Here is a 12,769-nt window from a genome sequence, read left to right as displayed (position 1 = left end):
GATCTCGATTAGTTTCATTATATGGAAAATAGTTTTCCTCCTACCTGAGTTTCACAGAAGAACGTAAGTCATACAGTTTGGTAACACAACCCAAAGGTGTCTAAAAGATGACAGAATATTCATATTTCCACCTATCCCTTTGAAGGTTAACCATTTATGTAAAATGACAAGACATAATACTCATTTAATGAGCCAAATATCTTTGTTTCATAAATACTGTAGCAAGTTTACTTGTCCCCGCAGAGGACAGCACGATAAATAACACAGATATGCAGATCAGTGCAAAACACACTCTATTCTGGAATGGTTATTTCTTGATTGTTAGATGCCCAGACAGCAACATAGTGTCGGCTCAGATCCGGCCCACATCTGGTACTCATGGAATCCACATGCACCAGATGTGGCCCGGATCTGGGCCGACACTATGTTGCTGTCTGAGTGTGATGTCCTGCAAACCTTACTTGTTTTATCAGCAAGACAAAGTTAACATTATTGGGCTTTTGTTTAATGACCATAAACTATGGTCACTAACAAGAGGTCAGATAGGATGATGAACAGTACCTGTGGTGCACATTAGCGTGAATGGATGCTAGACTGTTTATCTGGATATGTTATTATGTGGGAAACAAGTCACTATTTTTTCTATTCTGTCTGGTGACGCCAATCACGCAGTGTTGCACACTAAAGGTGCGGTCACATATCGTTGCTCTGCAAAATTTCACGGCCGAAATCCAGTCATTCCAATAAGAATTTGCATAATTAAGGTTTCTGCATAAGGGTGAAAAAGTTACCTATACTGATTTTACTCATATTCAAATTGATTGTGTGAATTTGCAGTGCTGAAAACTGCTTGGTTTGAAAGTGGCTTTTCTATGAGCTGTGCTTCGTACATCTCTACACTATTGACTATAGAAAATGAACCTTTTTTTGCACTTATGTGACTGCACCTTTAACCTTCTAATCCACAAAATTCACAAATTAGAACTTGTTTCAAGTTAATTATAAGAACAAGACTGGGACTTAAAGGGATAGTTCACCCAAAAATGAAAATGCTGTAATAATTTACTAAAGTAAACTGCCATTCCAAACCCGTATGATTTTTTCATCTTCAGAACACAAAAAAAAGATATTCCAAAGAATGTTTCAGTGGGGTTTTTTGTGTTTCAAAAATATGGACAAAAAAGATAAGTCATGAACACTCAGACAGCAACATAGTGTCGGCCCAGATCCGGCCCACATATGGTACTCATGGAATCAGAGGTGGACAGTAACAAAGTACATTTACTTGAGTACTGTACTTAAGTACACTTTTTGAGTATCTGTACTTTTCTTGAGTATTATTTTTTTCTGGAAACTTTTTACTTTAACTTCACTACATTTGAAAGACAAATATCATACTCCACTACATTTCTGTCAAGGTCCTTGAGTAGAAAGTAGTAATGTCAGTCAGGGGATGATTTTGGTTGGAAATGAAAGTCGGACTGATGTCAGAAACCGACTGATGTTGGTTTCTGATATCAAGCCGATTTTCGATTTCAAACCACAATACAACGTCTGTCCAACGTTGGAGATTAATGTCAATCCGGCGTTGGATTCTGACATTAACCTGATTTTCATTTTCAGCGTTGGGTTTGGTCTTCTAAATGCAAATTTTGTCATTGTTTTGGTGCACACTAGCTTATAGATAACAGTAAGGTTAACATATTCATACTAAAAGCCAAAAAACTTTAAATAGGGCACTATTTGAGGGAACAGCCATTTGGGTGTCCGAAACCATTGTGGACGTTATTGAGTGCACTTATTAAATCTCACATTCAATCCCACTACTGGAACTGTGTTCTAGAAATAAATTTGATGTTGATATGAGGGTAGGCATAGATTCAGAGGCATCAGGTACTGTAAGTATTACACACAACAATGCAACAATAATAAAACAATGCATTGACATTTATTTTTGATACTTAAGTACTTTTAAAAACAAGTACTTCTGTGCTTTTACTTTAGTAATATTTGACCAGTAGTATCTGTACTTTCACTCAAGTAAGGAAGTTATGTATTTTGTCCACCTCTGCATGGAATCCACATGTACCGGATGTGGCCCGGATCTGAGCCGACACTATGTTGCTGTCTGGGGGGTGAGTAAATGATGACAGAATTTTCATTTTTAAGTGAACTATGCCTTTAAGCTAGACTACATCTTGATGTCTGCCCTTTTGGGAGAGAGAGGGGTGATCTCTCGCTGGGAACGTTTGGTGCTGGAAATAGAGGAGGTGGAGGCATTGGCAGCGTTGCGCTGGTGATGAAGGGGCCTGCGTGGGTGCAACGGTGCCCCCCGGAACAACAGGACGTCCCTCACTGCCGCTCTAAAGGGTTTGCTGACAAAACAGTACAGAAAGAAATTCACAGCAGTGTTTAGCATGGCTAACATGTTGGCTAAGTCGTATGCTAGATGTACCCGCCAATCGTTGTGCACCGATGACACGTAAAGATGGTAGAGCACCACTCCAGTACGAGGCGCCCACAGTATAGCAAACACAGAAGTCACTGCTAAGAGCATCGCTGTGGATTTACCCAGCTTGCCTGGCAGTGCCAGCTGTTGCCCACTCTCGTCTTGGCACATCTGCTGCCGCTGTCTCTTCCGTAGCCTCAGAATGATCAAGGAGTTTAGCACGAGGAAGATGCAGCACGGAAGAAAGTAAATAATAGTCACGTGGGTCCAAACCAGGGCGGTGTCCAAGTTGTTGGGCGCGTGGCTGACCCTCCACATGTCCGACCACCAGAAGAATGGCACGCCGGATGCCAGTGCCAAAGTAAACACCACCGCGATGATCCTCCGGGCCCGTGCCGGGTAGCTGATCTGCCGGTGGAGTAGTGGGTGGCACAAAGCAACGTAGCGGTCGACCGTGAGGGGTACGGTGGCCCATATGGATGCGTGATTGGCAGAAAACTCCATCATACTGACCGAGCGCAGCAGCAGCACAGGGACCTCTCTGTGAAACACGGCCGTTTCCAGCAGGAAGCCCACGAAGATGATGAACAACTGGCTGAGGATGTCCGAGCCGGTTAGAGAAAGAAGATACACGTAGAGGGCCTTCTGGGTACGAACTGCCAGCCGGTAAAGAGCCACCAATGTCAGGATGTTCACTGGGAAAAGGTGACAACTGGAATTAGAAACAAGAATTGAGGTAGACAAGGATGGACAAGGCATAAACAGTGAGGGAATGAGGCCAGAGAAGGGAGAAACAGAAGACGGAGATTGGAATCAAAGGCATGGAGGGAGTAGACACAGCAGGATTGATGGGAAGTAAAAGATTAGGGGTCATATTTACAGAACATGGCGGCCATCTGAAACCTTTGCCCTGATTTTCCACAAAGAGATTAAGCTCAAGTGGATATGTACTGCTTTTGCTTGTTGACAAGACAGGAGATAAGTGTATTTTAAGTTTTTTTTTCTTCTTTAAGTACTAGAACTATTTATAGAAAAAAATCTCCATTAGCAGAAAAAATCTGATAAAAATCTGGAGAATTAAACTCAGAGATGGAACTGAATCAAATAAAATTAAAATACTATTTCTTCTTGTTCATATTCATGTTTGTTCCAAACCTGTACGCTGTAATTTTTCCATCAAACTTTCCTTACAGTTTAGTGACCATGTCATATCACAATAGAAAAGCATGATAAAAAATACAAATACATAATGAGAGAATTTTTATTTAAGGTTAAAATTCTGTCATCAATACTCTCACTCATGTCATTTCAAACCTGTATGACTTTCTGTGGAACATTTGGAAAAATCTCTCAGTGTTTTTTTACATCCATACAAAGATGTTTTGGACCATTCAGAGTCTTTTTTGTGTGTCATACTGGTTTGGAACAACAAGATGGTGAGTAAATAATGACAGAATTCATTTTTGGGTTAACTAGAGATCTCATATTATTGGCCATCTGGTAAATTTGAATTGGCTGTTGTGAATACTAAGCATCTGTCCGTGACCCTGATCTGGTTTTTAGTGGTACGAGTAGCTTTCAAATGAGTCGCTAATTAATTGTGATTCGTATATTGATCTATCACCTTTCTTGTCCTTAAGCAGCTGTCAGTCTGTTCTGGGATTGGTGTAGTAAAATGTTTGTGGATGCTTAATGATTTCTTGTCTAGTCTGATGTGTGTCTCACTGAATAAATCTACCATGTCCCTCCTCCATCAAACGACTCAAGGTGAAGAAGATCATCTTCCCATGTTCTATCTTATAAATGGAACAATTTATGCACCATGGTCAATATTCAAATAAAATCTTATTTTAATCTTATCTTAATCTAAATACTCGTTAAGTTGGAGTTTGAATCAACTACGTATGCTGAATTGAATTTTGAATTACAGAAGTCAACATTTGAAGTGGGTCAAAACCTTTCATCAAAGTTACACATGAATTTTGAACAATACCTGTTCTTGTCTTAGGACAACTTTAATGAACTTTTTTGATCCACTTCAAATGTTGACTACTATAGAATGACAGGATTGGGGAATTTAGAAAAATTTAAGTTAAAAGAAATTAAAAAAAACTTAAACTTCCTAGATCAATGAATTAACATATTTAAATTACATTAATACATGTACATCAAATGCAGTCTATTTTAAATGCTGCATAATTCATTCAGAAAAATGACGTTTTATTTCCAACTACTGCAGTGTCTTTGAATTTCATTCTATTCCATCATCCTATCTTTAAATTCAATCAAAAACCGCATCTTGATTTTGACCTTGATTCTTAACTTAAAATGCTTTCTCAATTCAATTCTCAAAGGTGTACGACCCTGATTCTAACCGACCCTTATTTATATACAGTGGGTGTTAAAATGCACATCTCGTACCTGGCACTCCAACACACAACAGAGCACTGTAGTAGATGACAGGGATGTAGGCCAGCACACACTCTGACCTCTCCTGAGCGCTGCGCTCATCCTCCCGCTGGCCGGGCGCTGTGCCATTGTGCCAGTCAATCATGGCCTCTGAGTTCCTCTTTTGAAAGGAAAGAGAACAGGAAGGAAACCTTAAAACCTCTCTCTAGTATCTGAAAATGACCTAAAACCTTTGTCACTTTGAGCAACAACTGAAACCAATGTGAAATGAACCTTTTTGTGTGCTGAACGTGTTTTGTCACGGAGTCTGCAGTGCAGAATAATGGAGCAGCATGGAATTTTACTATGCCCTGGTCCTCTCGCCGGGTCATTGTGCTAATGACAGAGACAGCTTGCCCTCATGGGTTAAAAACAGTCGATTAGAACAGATGGAATGAGTGCACAACACTCTTCCTCATTTACTTGTCTTATCTTTCCACTTCTGTGTTTAACTTTGATTACTCCCATAATTGCCCCCTAGGATGAGGTAATCAGCTCTGTGCCAAACATGTTTATTTGCTTTCAGACCCAGTGCAGAGAGCAGAAATGATAGCTTTGCTCTGTATATTTCCTTTTATTGCATGACATCATTGAGTTTTACGAACAACTTCCCTAATGTGCTTTTGGTGTCTCTCCTGTAAAAAAAACCCCAAAAAACCTGTGCATTTTGCCTTTGCAGTGTGCATTGTTTTGTGTTGTCATTGGAATTGAACTGCAGTATATATAAAAGCCATTCATTTTTCCTCCTGGCAAACAATATGAGAGGGTTTATGTTGTGGAACATGATTGCCTGCTATGATGTTGCTGCTTCATCAACTGTCCTGCTTAGGTGGGCAAATTCACACTGTGAGTGAGAATTGGAGAAGGCAGGAATGATTGGTCTTCTGTCACCTTATAATTACTTCTGTCTTTGCCCTATTGGGGATTTATGTGGAGACCAGAGTCTTTGTGATTGCCTTAGCAATTCTGTCTGAGCCCTTCTTTCCCATTTTCAATTTCTTTCATTCATGTGCATTTATCATCATTTAATTTGGGAAAATCCTAAAAATCTGTTTTTTATATGACAGAATGGTGGTACTATGTTTTGGGAAAACATTTAATACCCATATCAATTATTCAAAAGGGGTATAACCCATAAATACATTTTCACAAATATATGGTGTAAAAAAAATGCTTGAAACAGCTTAAAAAATATCTTAAAACAACTGGTCATTGAAAGAAAATTTTGTTTCAATGTTGTTTATCCACTTTTGTTATTTCCTAATGATAACATGAAATAAAAAAAGTACATTTGTCAGATGTATCAAAAATTCTAAATGATTTGATAGTTTGGGACTATTGCTGTTTTTAGTGAACTTATATGTCTATAAAAGTATAAATATTTTTAAGATAATAAAAATATTAAAATATTTTCTTTTTCTTACAATACCAGGGTTGAATGGTTGAGCTTGTCAAATGCAGACAATGGTAAATTTGAGAAGTTTCACAATGCATTTCTGAATTAATAATGATCCACAGATACTTTCAAAAAAGTTCACTTGTACGATCTCACTGGTAAAATGCAAGAAGGATCTTTTAATTTTCACTTCCAGAGGAGCATAATCCCATTATTATAGACAGTTACATTATGTTGTGATGAGACTTTTATGGCTCTTTGTGACCCTTCACTCTATAGTTGTTTTGATACAGAAGCTTATAACTGATAAATCTTTAACTACAGGTGAGCGTGTGCTAGGCTACAGATGAGAGGTTTTCTCTTAAGTACTTTACTACTGATATTGTTCTCCCTTCTGAAAATATATCTACAAACAAATCATCGCTCATTTAAGAGTTCCACAAGCAATGAGGAGGAGCATGTGTGTGTTTATATGGGTCTCTTTGATTGTGTTTATGTGATATTCTGCTTGATCTGTGAATCTGACTCTATGTAAAAATGTCAGGTTCACTGGCAGGACCAATATGTTTTTCCAGTAAAGCATGTGGTAACTGGACAGCAGTTGAGAAACCCCAAGTGATTATGATTACAAAGCTGTTCAAATGCGCATTGCGAATCTCAGAATGAGGGGGTGATGATTTTGGTGGTTTCAAGAATGTGATAAAATCCGATAAATATGGGTATCGCATCATATTATTTTCTCAAGAGGTTTAGATTTTTATGGAGAGGAACTTTGTTCTCATGCATTAGACATGCCTGTTAACGAAAGCCTGTAATATATCCATATTTCCTTGGGGAAATCTTTTGTGATTAGTATCCTCTTTCTCAAAGCCAACCCTCTTTATAAGAATAATTTTAAGGGCTGGGCAATATAACTAAAAAATGTAAATTCTTCAGCCTTTTGGCGATATCACTATTTATATAATTAAATGGTAAAGTCAATTTCAACCATAATTCCTTTTTGCTATAATGTATGCATCCTTATATGGATGGTACCATCGTCCTAGAGCTCATATAGATATAAAACCAAGCCTTGTAAGAGGTCAAATATGGTAAAAAAAAGGGATGTTTCATATTTAATAGGGATATTTAATCATTTTCATTTAAATACACCAATATCTCAATAAACAATTATCCATATTTACATATATTTTAATATATTTTAATATAATATAACTGATTCACATGAATGAATGAATGAATGAATCTTTTGCAACTGAATTTTAAATAAGATACACTATTAAAGCATCTCTGTCTACGCACACAAAAATATAGGTTCTTTATTTGCGTTGTTGGTTCCATGAAGAACCTTTGACATCCATTGAATCTTTCCAGTGCACCAAAGGTTCTTTATTGGAAAAAGGCTTTTAAAATGTTCTTCACACCAAGAAAAAAAATGGTTCTTTTTAGAACTGGGGAACCATAAATGGTTCTTCTATGGTATCACTGTGAAAAAACCCTTTGTAACCTTTCTTTTTAATGCTCTCAAGAGTCATAAGACAAGGTAGGATTGTGAAATTAGACACTCTATGACCAAAAAAAAAAAAAAAAATGCATTAAATCATGCTGATATTCACAATTAAAGAAATTAACTTGCTGGGATTTTTTTTTTTTTTTTACATAAATCTGAACTGGCTTTGTACTGTTTCCCCATGAGAGCTTAATTCCAAGAACAGGGATTTCCAAAGTTCCCATCCAGAGACTACCAGTATAGGGTCTCAAAAAGATTCATATAACTTGTATAAGCTGTTTAAGCTCAAAGCATGACATTGCAGCTTATAGCATAGCCATGTTTTCCATCACTGCACTAGTTCCCATTGCGTCCTGCCTATACCCACACATTGTTTGTTCAAAGAATCAGCGCATCTGATCTGCAGACAATAATGAAAAAAGTTTATTTTTCTAAATAATGAACTGTGGCTCTATTTACATGTGAAATCACCTCATTTTGCTGAAGTATATAAATAGCCACTGTTGATGTACAGGGAGTCAAATGTGTAAGGTTTCAGATCTCTCTCCGCGGACTTTCTGCTCTAATGAACACGCTCAATTATTCATATTCGGCTGGTACACCTGAGACAATAGTTATAAGCTCAAGGACAATGGTATAGCAATACCATCCATATCAGGGTATGCAGGGAAAAGAGTGTTTCATTGCTTAGGAATAGAGAAGATGAAGAATACAGAAACAGGGCTAAGGATGAGGGATGGAGAAACATTTTAACAGTCTTGAAATTCGCAGTCTTTTGATTACATAATAGTGCTCAAAAACAATACCACACATTTTTAAGGCTATCTTTATGAGTTATATATGGATATCCTGAGAAAATATTAAGAGGACACAACACTTCAAATAACGTGAGTTATGTGCAGAGCAAATCAGTTAACACTCGTTTTTTAAAAGCTGACATTGTACTGGCAATATATATATATATATATATATATATATATATATATATATATATATAATATTGGTATATTGTAACTCTAAAAGACTTTGCATTATTTATGTACCAGTCAAACAGTATTGTGTGACACTTTCATGCTAATTTGTCTCTGGCATCGTTTTAAAATATGATTGCACATGTTTAGCCTCTCACACGATCATACAAAGTAGCTGAAGATCTTTATTGCACTATAAAAAATATATATATTTTTTAAATACTGCAATATTAAATGTAAAAAAAAAAAAGTGCTCCACTTTACCTGTATTCACTATTTAATACAGCAAATACTTACTAACAATAACTAAATGCAAATGATGCTCTCTCCTCACTTAGATAAATTCACTTAGCACTCTCTTAAATAAAAATAAATAAAGATTCTCCTAAATAAGGCTGATAGCTTTTCTTACCCTCACAAATGGCTGCAGGTCCCCATCCGTGGACTCTTAACACCCGATGCCCAGCCAGGCAGCCCTTGAGGAGGACAGCGAGGAAGAGCAAGACACACGCATCACTGCAACCACACACTGAGTTCAGGAGGGGGTTATGGAAGGAGCTATAGAGAGAGATAGCGAGATAGAAAGAGAGAGAGGGAGGGAGGGGTTAAGCAGGGCTGATTTCCACAGGGAGAATTTTGGTAAACGAGTGAAGCATTGAGACAGACATAAAGAGGTCCATCTTTCAGAGAGAGGTCAGTATAGCAGAGACACATGAGGAAGAGGGTGTATTGTTTTACACTGCAGCGATGCCTTTAGACCCATGGGAGCTCTTATCTGGTGTGTGTGTGATCTTTATAGGATTCCTCTGGCTGTGATGTAAATTTAACGTGAACTTAAAAATAGACTCTGTGGTCCTCTTTAAGCTTTTACCATTTGAATCAATATGTAGATTTGTACATTTACAGAAGTAAATGTGAATGGCGCTTGCCTGCACAGAACTCACTGTCACGATGCTATAGGGTGTTCAGGGTGGTCTTTATGTGGGTGATGTGGTGTACTGGGAGGTTGCCTACAGGAAAAAATCAAAAGAGTCCACTGTTCTGGTCTCTAAATATGTAATAAATGGTTACACTTTATTTTAAGGCGTCTTTGTTACACTGTAATTATACATTTAAGTACTGAGTAATATTAAGTAACTACATGTACTTACTATAGGGTTAGGATTAGGGTTTGGTCTGGTTTAGGATTAGTTGCATGTTATTATGCATAATTTATAGTTATAACTATAGTAACTAAGATATGTATAAAATGACACTGTAAAATAAAGTGTTAATAAATCTTTCAATGTAAGCTTTTGGGATAATTTATAAATTGTAAGTGTAATCACTTGGCAAACTCAAGCCCCTCAAATCTTACAAATTATTTTATTTTAATATTATTTATATACAAATTTGGTATTTTGAATTAGCTTTTATTTTTAAATTTTCCTTTTTTTTAATTTTCATTTTGTTTCAGTATTAACTTATTGTGCTTTTGACATTTTATTATTTTTAGTTTTTTATATTCTATTTAACTTTAATCCTATTTCACTTTAATTTATATCTATTGAGTAATTTCAGCACCGACATGTTTTATTTCAGTCAGTTGTCAAGACAACATTTCTCATTTTTTTCATCTTCAAAGTTTTTCATCTAATATTTGGGTAGCAATTTATTTTACATTCCTGTTTCGCATTAACCTATAATTATAGTAATGACAATAACTAGGTATAACCCTGAACCTTCCCCTAAACCTTAACTTAACCCCATGCAGTCACCTTACACTACATTGCAAAAAAAAATTATAAGATCAAAACGTTATGACAATATATGTTTTTACATTGCTCATCAGAATAAGTTAAGCAATTTTCAACTTTTTTTAAATAAGTTATAGCCTACAAGATTCTCATTTGTTTAAGTCAGTTTAATGTAATTTAAGTTAAAATGACTTAAACATCCAAGTTGACAGTACTAAGTACACTGGAAGTGCACATAAAGTGAAAATAAAGAGTTAATAACACTGCTCACAAAGTCGCACAATCTTAGGCATTTTATTTGTACTAGGACCAAAATCCATAATTTTCTATTAGAAATCTAAATGTTTTCTAGATTAATTAGCTTCCCTCATCAGCCAGAAACATCATGTCTCCAGATAGGAACAAAAAGTACATGTAAACCACCATCTGGACAAAGAAGGAGAGAAAGGGATGCACGGATGCTCTCTCTCTCTCTCTCTCTCTCTCTCTCTCTCTCTCTCTCTCTCTCTCTCTCTCTCTCTCTCTCTCTCTCTCTCTCTCTCTCTCTGAACTGGCCTTATACCACAGCAGAGGACTGGCCATGCAGAAAATGAGCTGAGTAAACTCTCTGTCATTGGTCATGGTGTCAGCAGTATGTATTAATATTGTATAGGTGTGATAATAGAGAACAATCTTTGATGTAAATATCTATATTTCTCAATATAAAGCTGGTTGATCACTACAGAATGTCCAAATTCTGAGAACATTACACACACCTCTGGGGAAAAAGACCCTTTTTATATTTCCAAATATCACAGAATCACAGAAAACGATGGAAAAATGAAATAAAAATATCTGAGTTACTTTTTTAAATACTGTTTTGCCATTGATTGACTGACAGCTCTCCTCTTCACTTGTTGAGAGAAATTGTGAGTAAGGGCAGAGGCGTTGTGTGTAAACATGATGGTTATTGTAGTTCTAGACTAAATGTGAGCAGGCATTTACTCATCTCACTTGCACAAAAACAGATTCAGTATTCCTCAAAATGAATAAAAACGATATACTAAATATTACGTAAACCTGCAATCATTAAATATGTTAAATAGCACAATGTATTTAATCTCACTTTATAGCCAATGTCTTTGCCAAGTCTATTAAAAAAACAAACAAGCAAGCCCAGCAGGTGAGAAAAAGTAACACAAAAGTATAACACATTACTTTCCATAAATAGTATACTAAGTAACAAAATTAGTCACTTTTTCAGGGAGTATGGAATACTAAAACACAGGCCTTTTAAAAGTAACTTCCCCAGACACAGGTGACGTATATCTGAGTGAAACTGCTTTTAGAACAAGAATAAATGTAGGTCAGGAACTGATTTTGTCCATTGAGAATTGAATGGATCGGTGTTGTTTGCCATTGCTAGGATCTCATATGTGTGACAGGTTGTGTGAAGAGATGTTGCTAGTTATTTTAATTCAAGTTTACATGAAGCACATGAAAAAAACATTCACAATAAACACTATATTCCATAAAAATAATTGTCAATCTTGATCTCATGAGATGTATGCTATATGATTTCAAAAGACAGCTATGGGAAGTGGTCAATCTCTGTGGCCTACAAAATTTGGCCTACAAAAATCTCAACTTCCAGCACAATGCGTAGGAGTGGGATACACTTTACACAAGAGCCAATAAACACTGCTGTGATGTAGAAAGGGGTTATGTCCACTCTGAACTGATTCCCTTTGCTTTAATGTACTCTTTTGAAGAGTGAAGAAGAAAAACTGTCAACACAAACTCATAAAGCACTTAAAGTGAACAGTCATTTGGTTCAATCTAAACACATTAATTCATAACAGCACGTAATGTGATTGCTGTGAGCGGGGTCATGGAGGCTAACATTATGAATGTGAATTTAATTACCTGTAATTTCTGAGGCATGTGGGGGAGATGAAGGGAGAGAAACAAGATAAAATGAAAAACACATGAATAAGTGAGAGCTTTTTTGTGAGTAATTATGGATTATTAATGCTCTCTTTTGTCTGGATAACAACAGAAAATGCATTTCACAATGCAAATTTCGTTGGGGTCCCATTAACAATGAGTAGCCTAATACATCTGTATTTATTCATCTGTGTTAATGTTAATTACAAATAAAATTTTCATTGTTGGTATGCTTGCTCAGGTACATTAAATGATATAAATGCAACTTTTGATTTTCATAATATATTATTAAATGTTGAAATTAACATTAACCTAAGATTAATAACATACAAG

The 12,769-nt window shown here is 36.3% G+C and overlaps 1 protein-coding gene across 2 annotated transcripts; it reads right to left on the bottom strand.

Moving 5' to 3' along the window:
• Window positions 1–420: 420 nt before the first annotated feature.
• gpr142 (G protein-coupled receptor 142) lies at window positions 421–9,308 on the bottom strand. 2 transcript variants are annotated; one of them, XM_084134773.1, is made up of 3 exons: window positions 9,187–9,308; window positions 4,871–5,018; window positions 421–3,144 (listed from the first exon to the last, which is right to left on the bottom strand). In XM_084134773.1, the coding sequence occupies exons 2-3, from the start codon at window positions 5,001–5,003 to the stop codon at window positions 2,192–2,194; spliced, it is 1,086 nt and encodes a 361-aa protein (XP_083990899.1). In that variant the 5' UTR covers window positions 5,004–5,018; window positions 9,187–9,308; the 3' UTR covers window positions 421–2,191. The 2 variants fall into 2 exon arrangements, with proteins under 2 accessions (XP_083990899.1, XP_083990898.1); XM_084134772.1 differs by lacking the exon at window positions 9,187–9,308 and adding an exon at window positions 5,132–7,897.
• Between the last annotated feature and the right edge of the window lie 3,461 nt (window positions 9,309–12,769).

The sequence above is a fragment of the Abramis brama genome (genome assembly GCF_963993115.1).
Source record: "Abramis brama genome assembly, chromosome: 14".
In the NCBI taxonomy this organism is placed as follows: domain Eukaryota; kingdom Metazoa; phylum Chordata; class Actinopteri; order Cypriniformes; family Leuciscidae; genus Abramis; species Abramis brama.
Note: the sequence above shows the minus strand (reverse complement) of the source record. Positions and strands in the feature narration are given on the sequence as shown.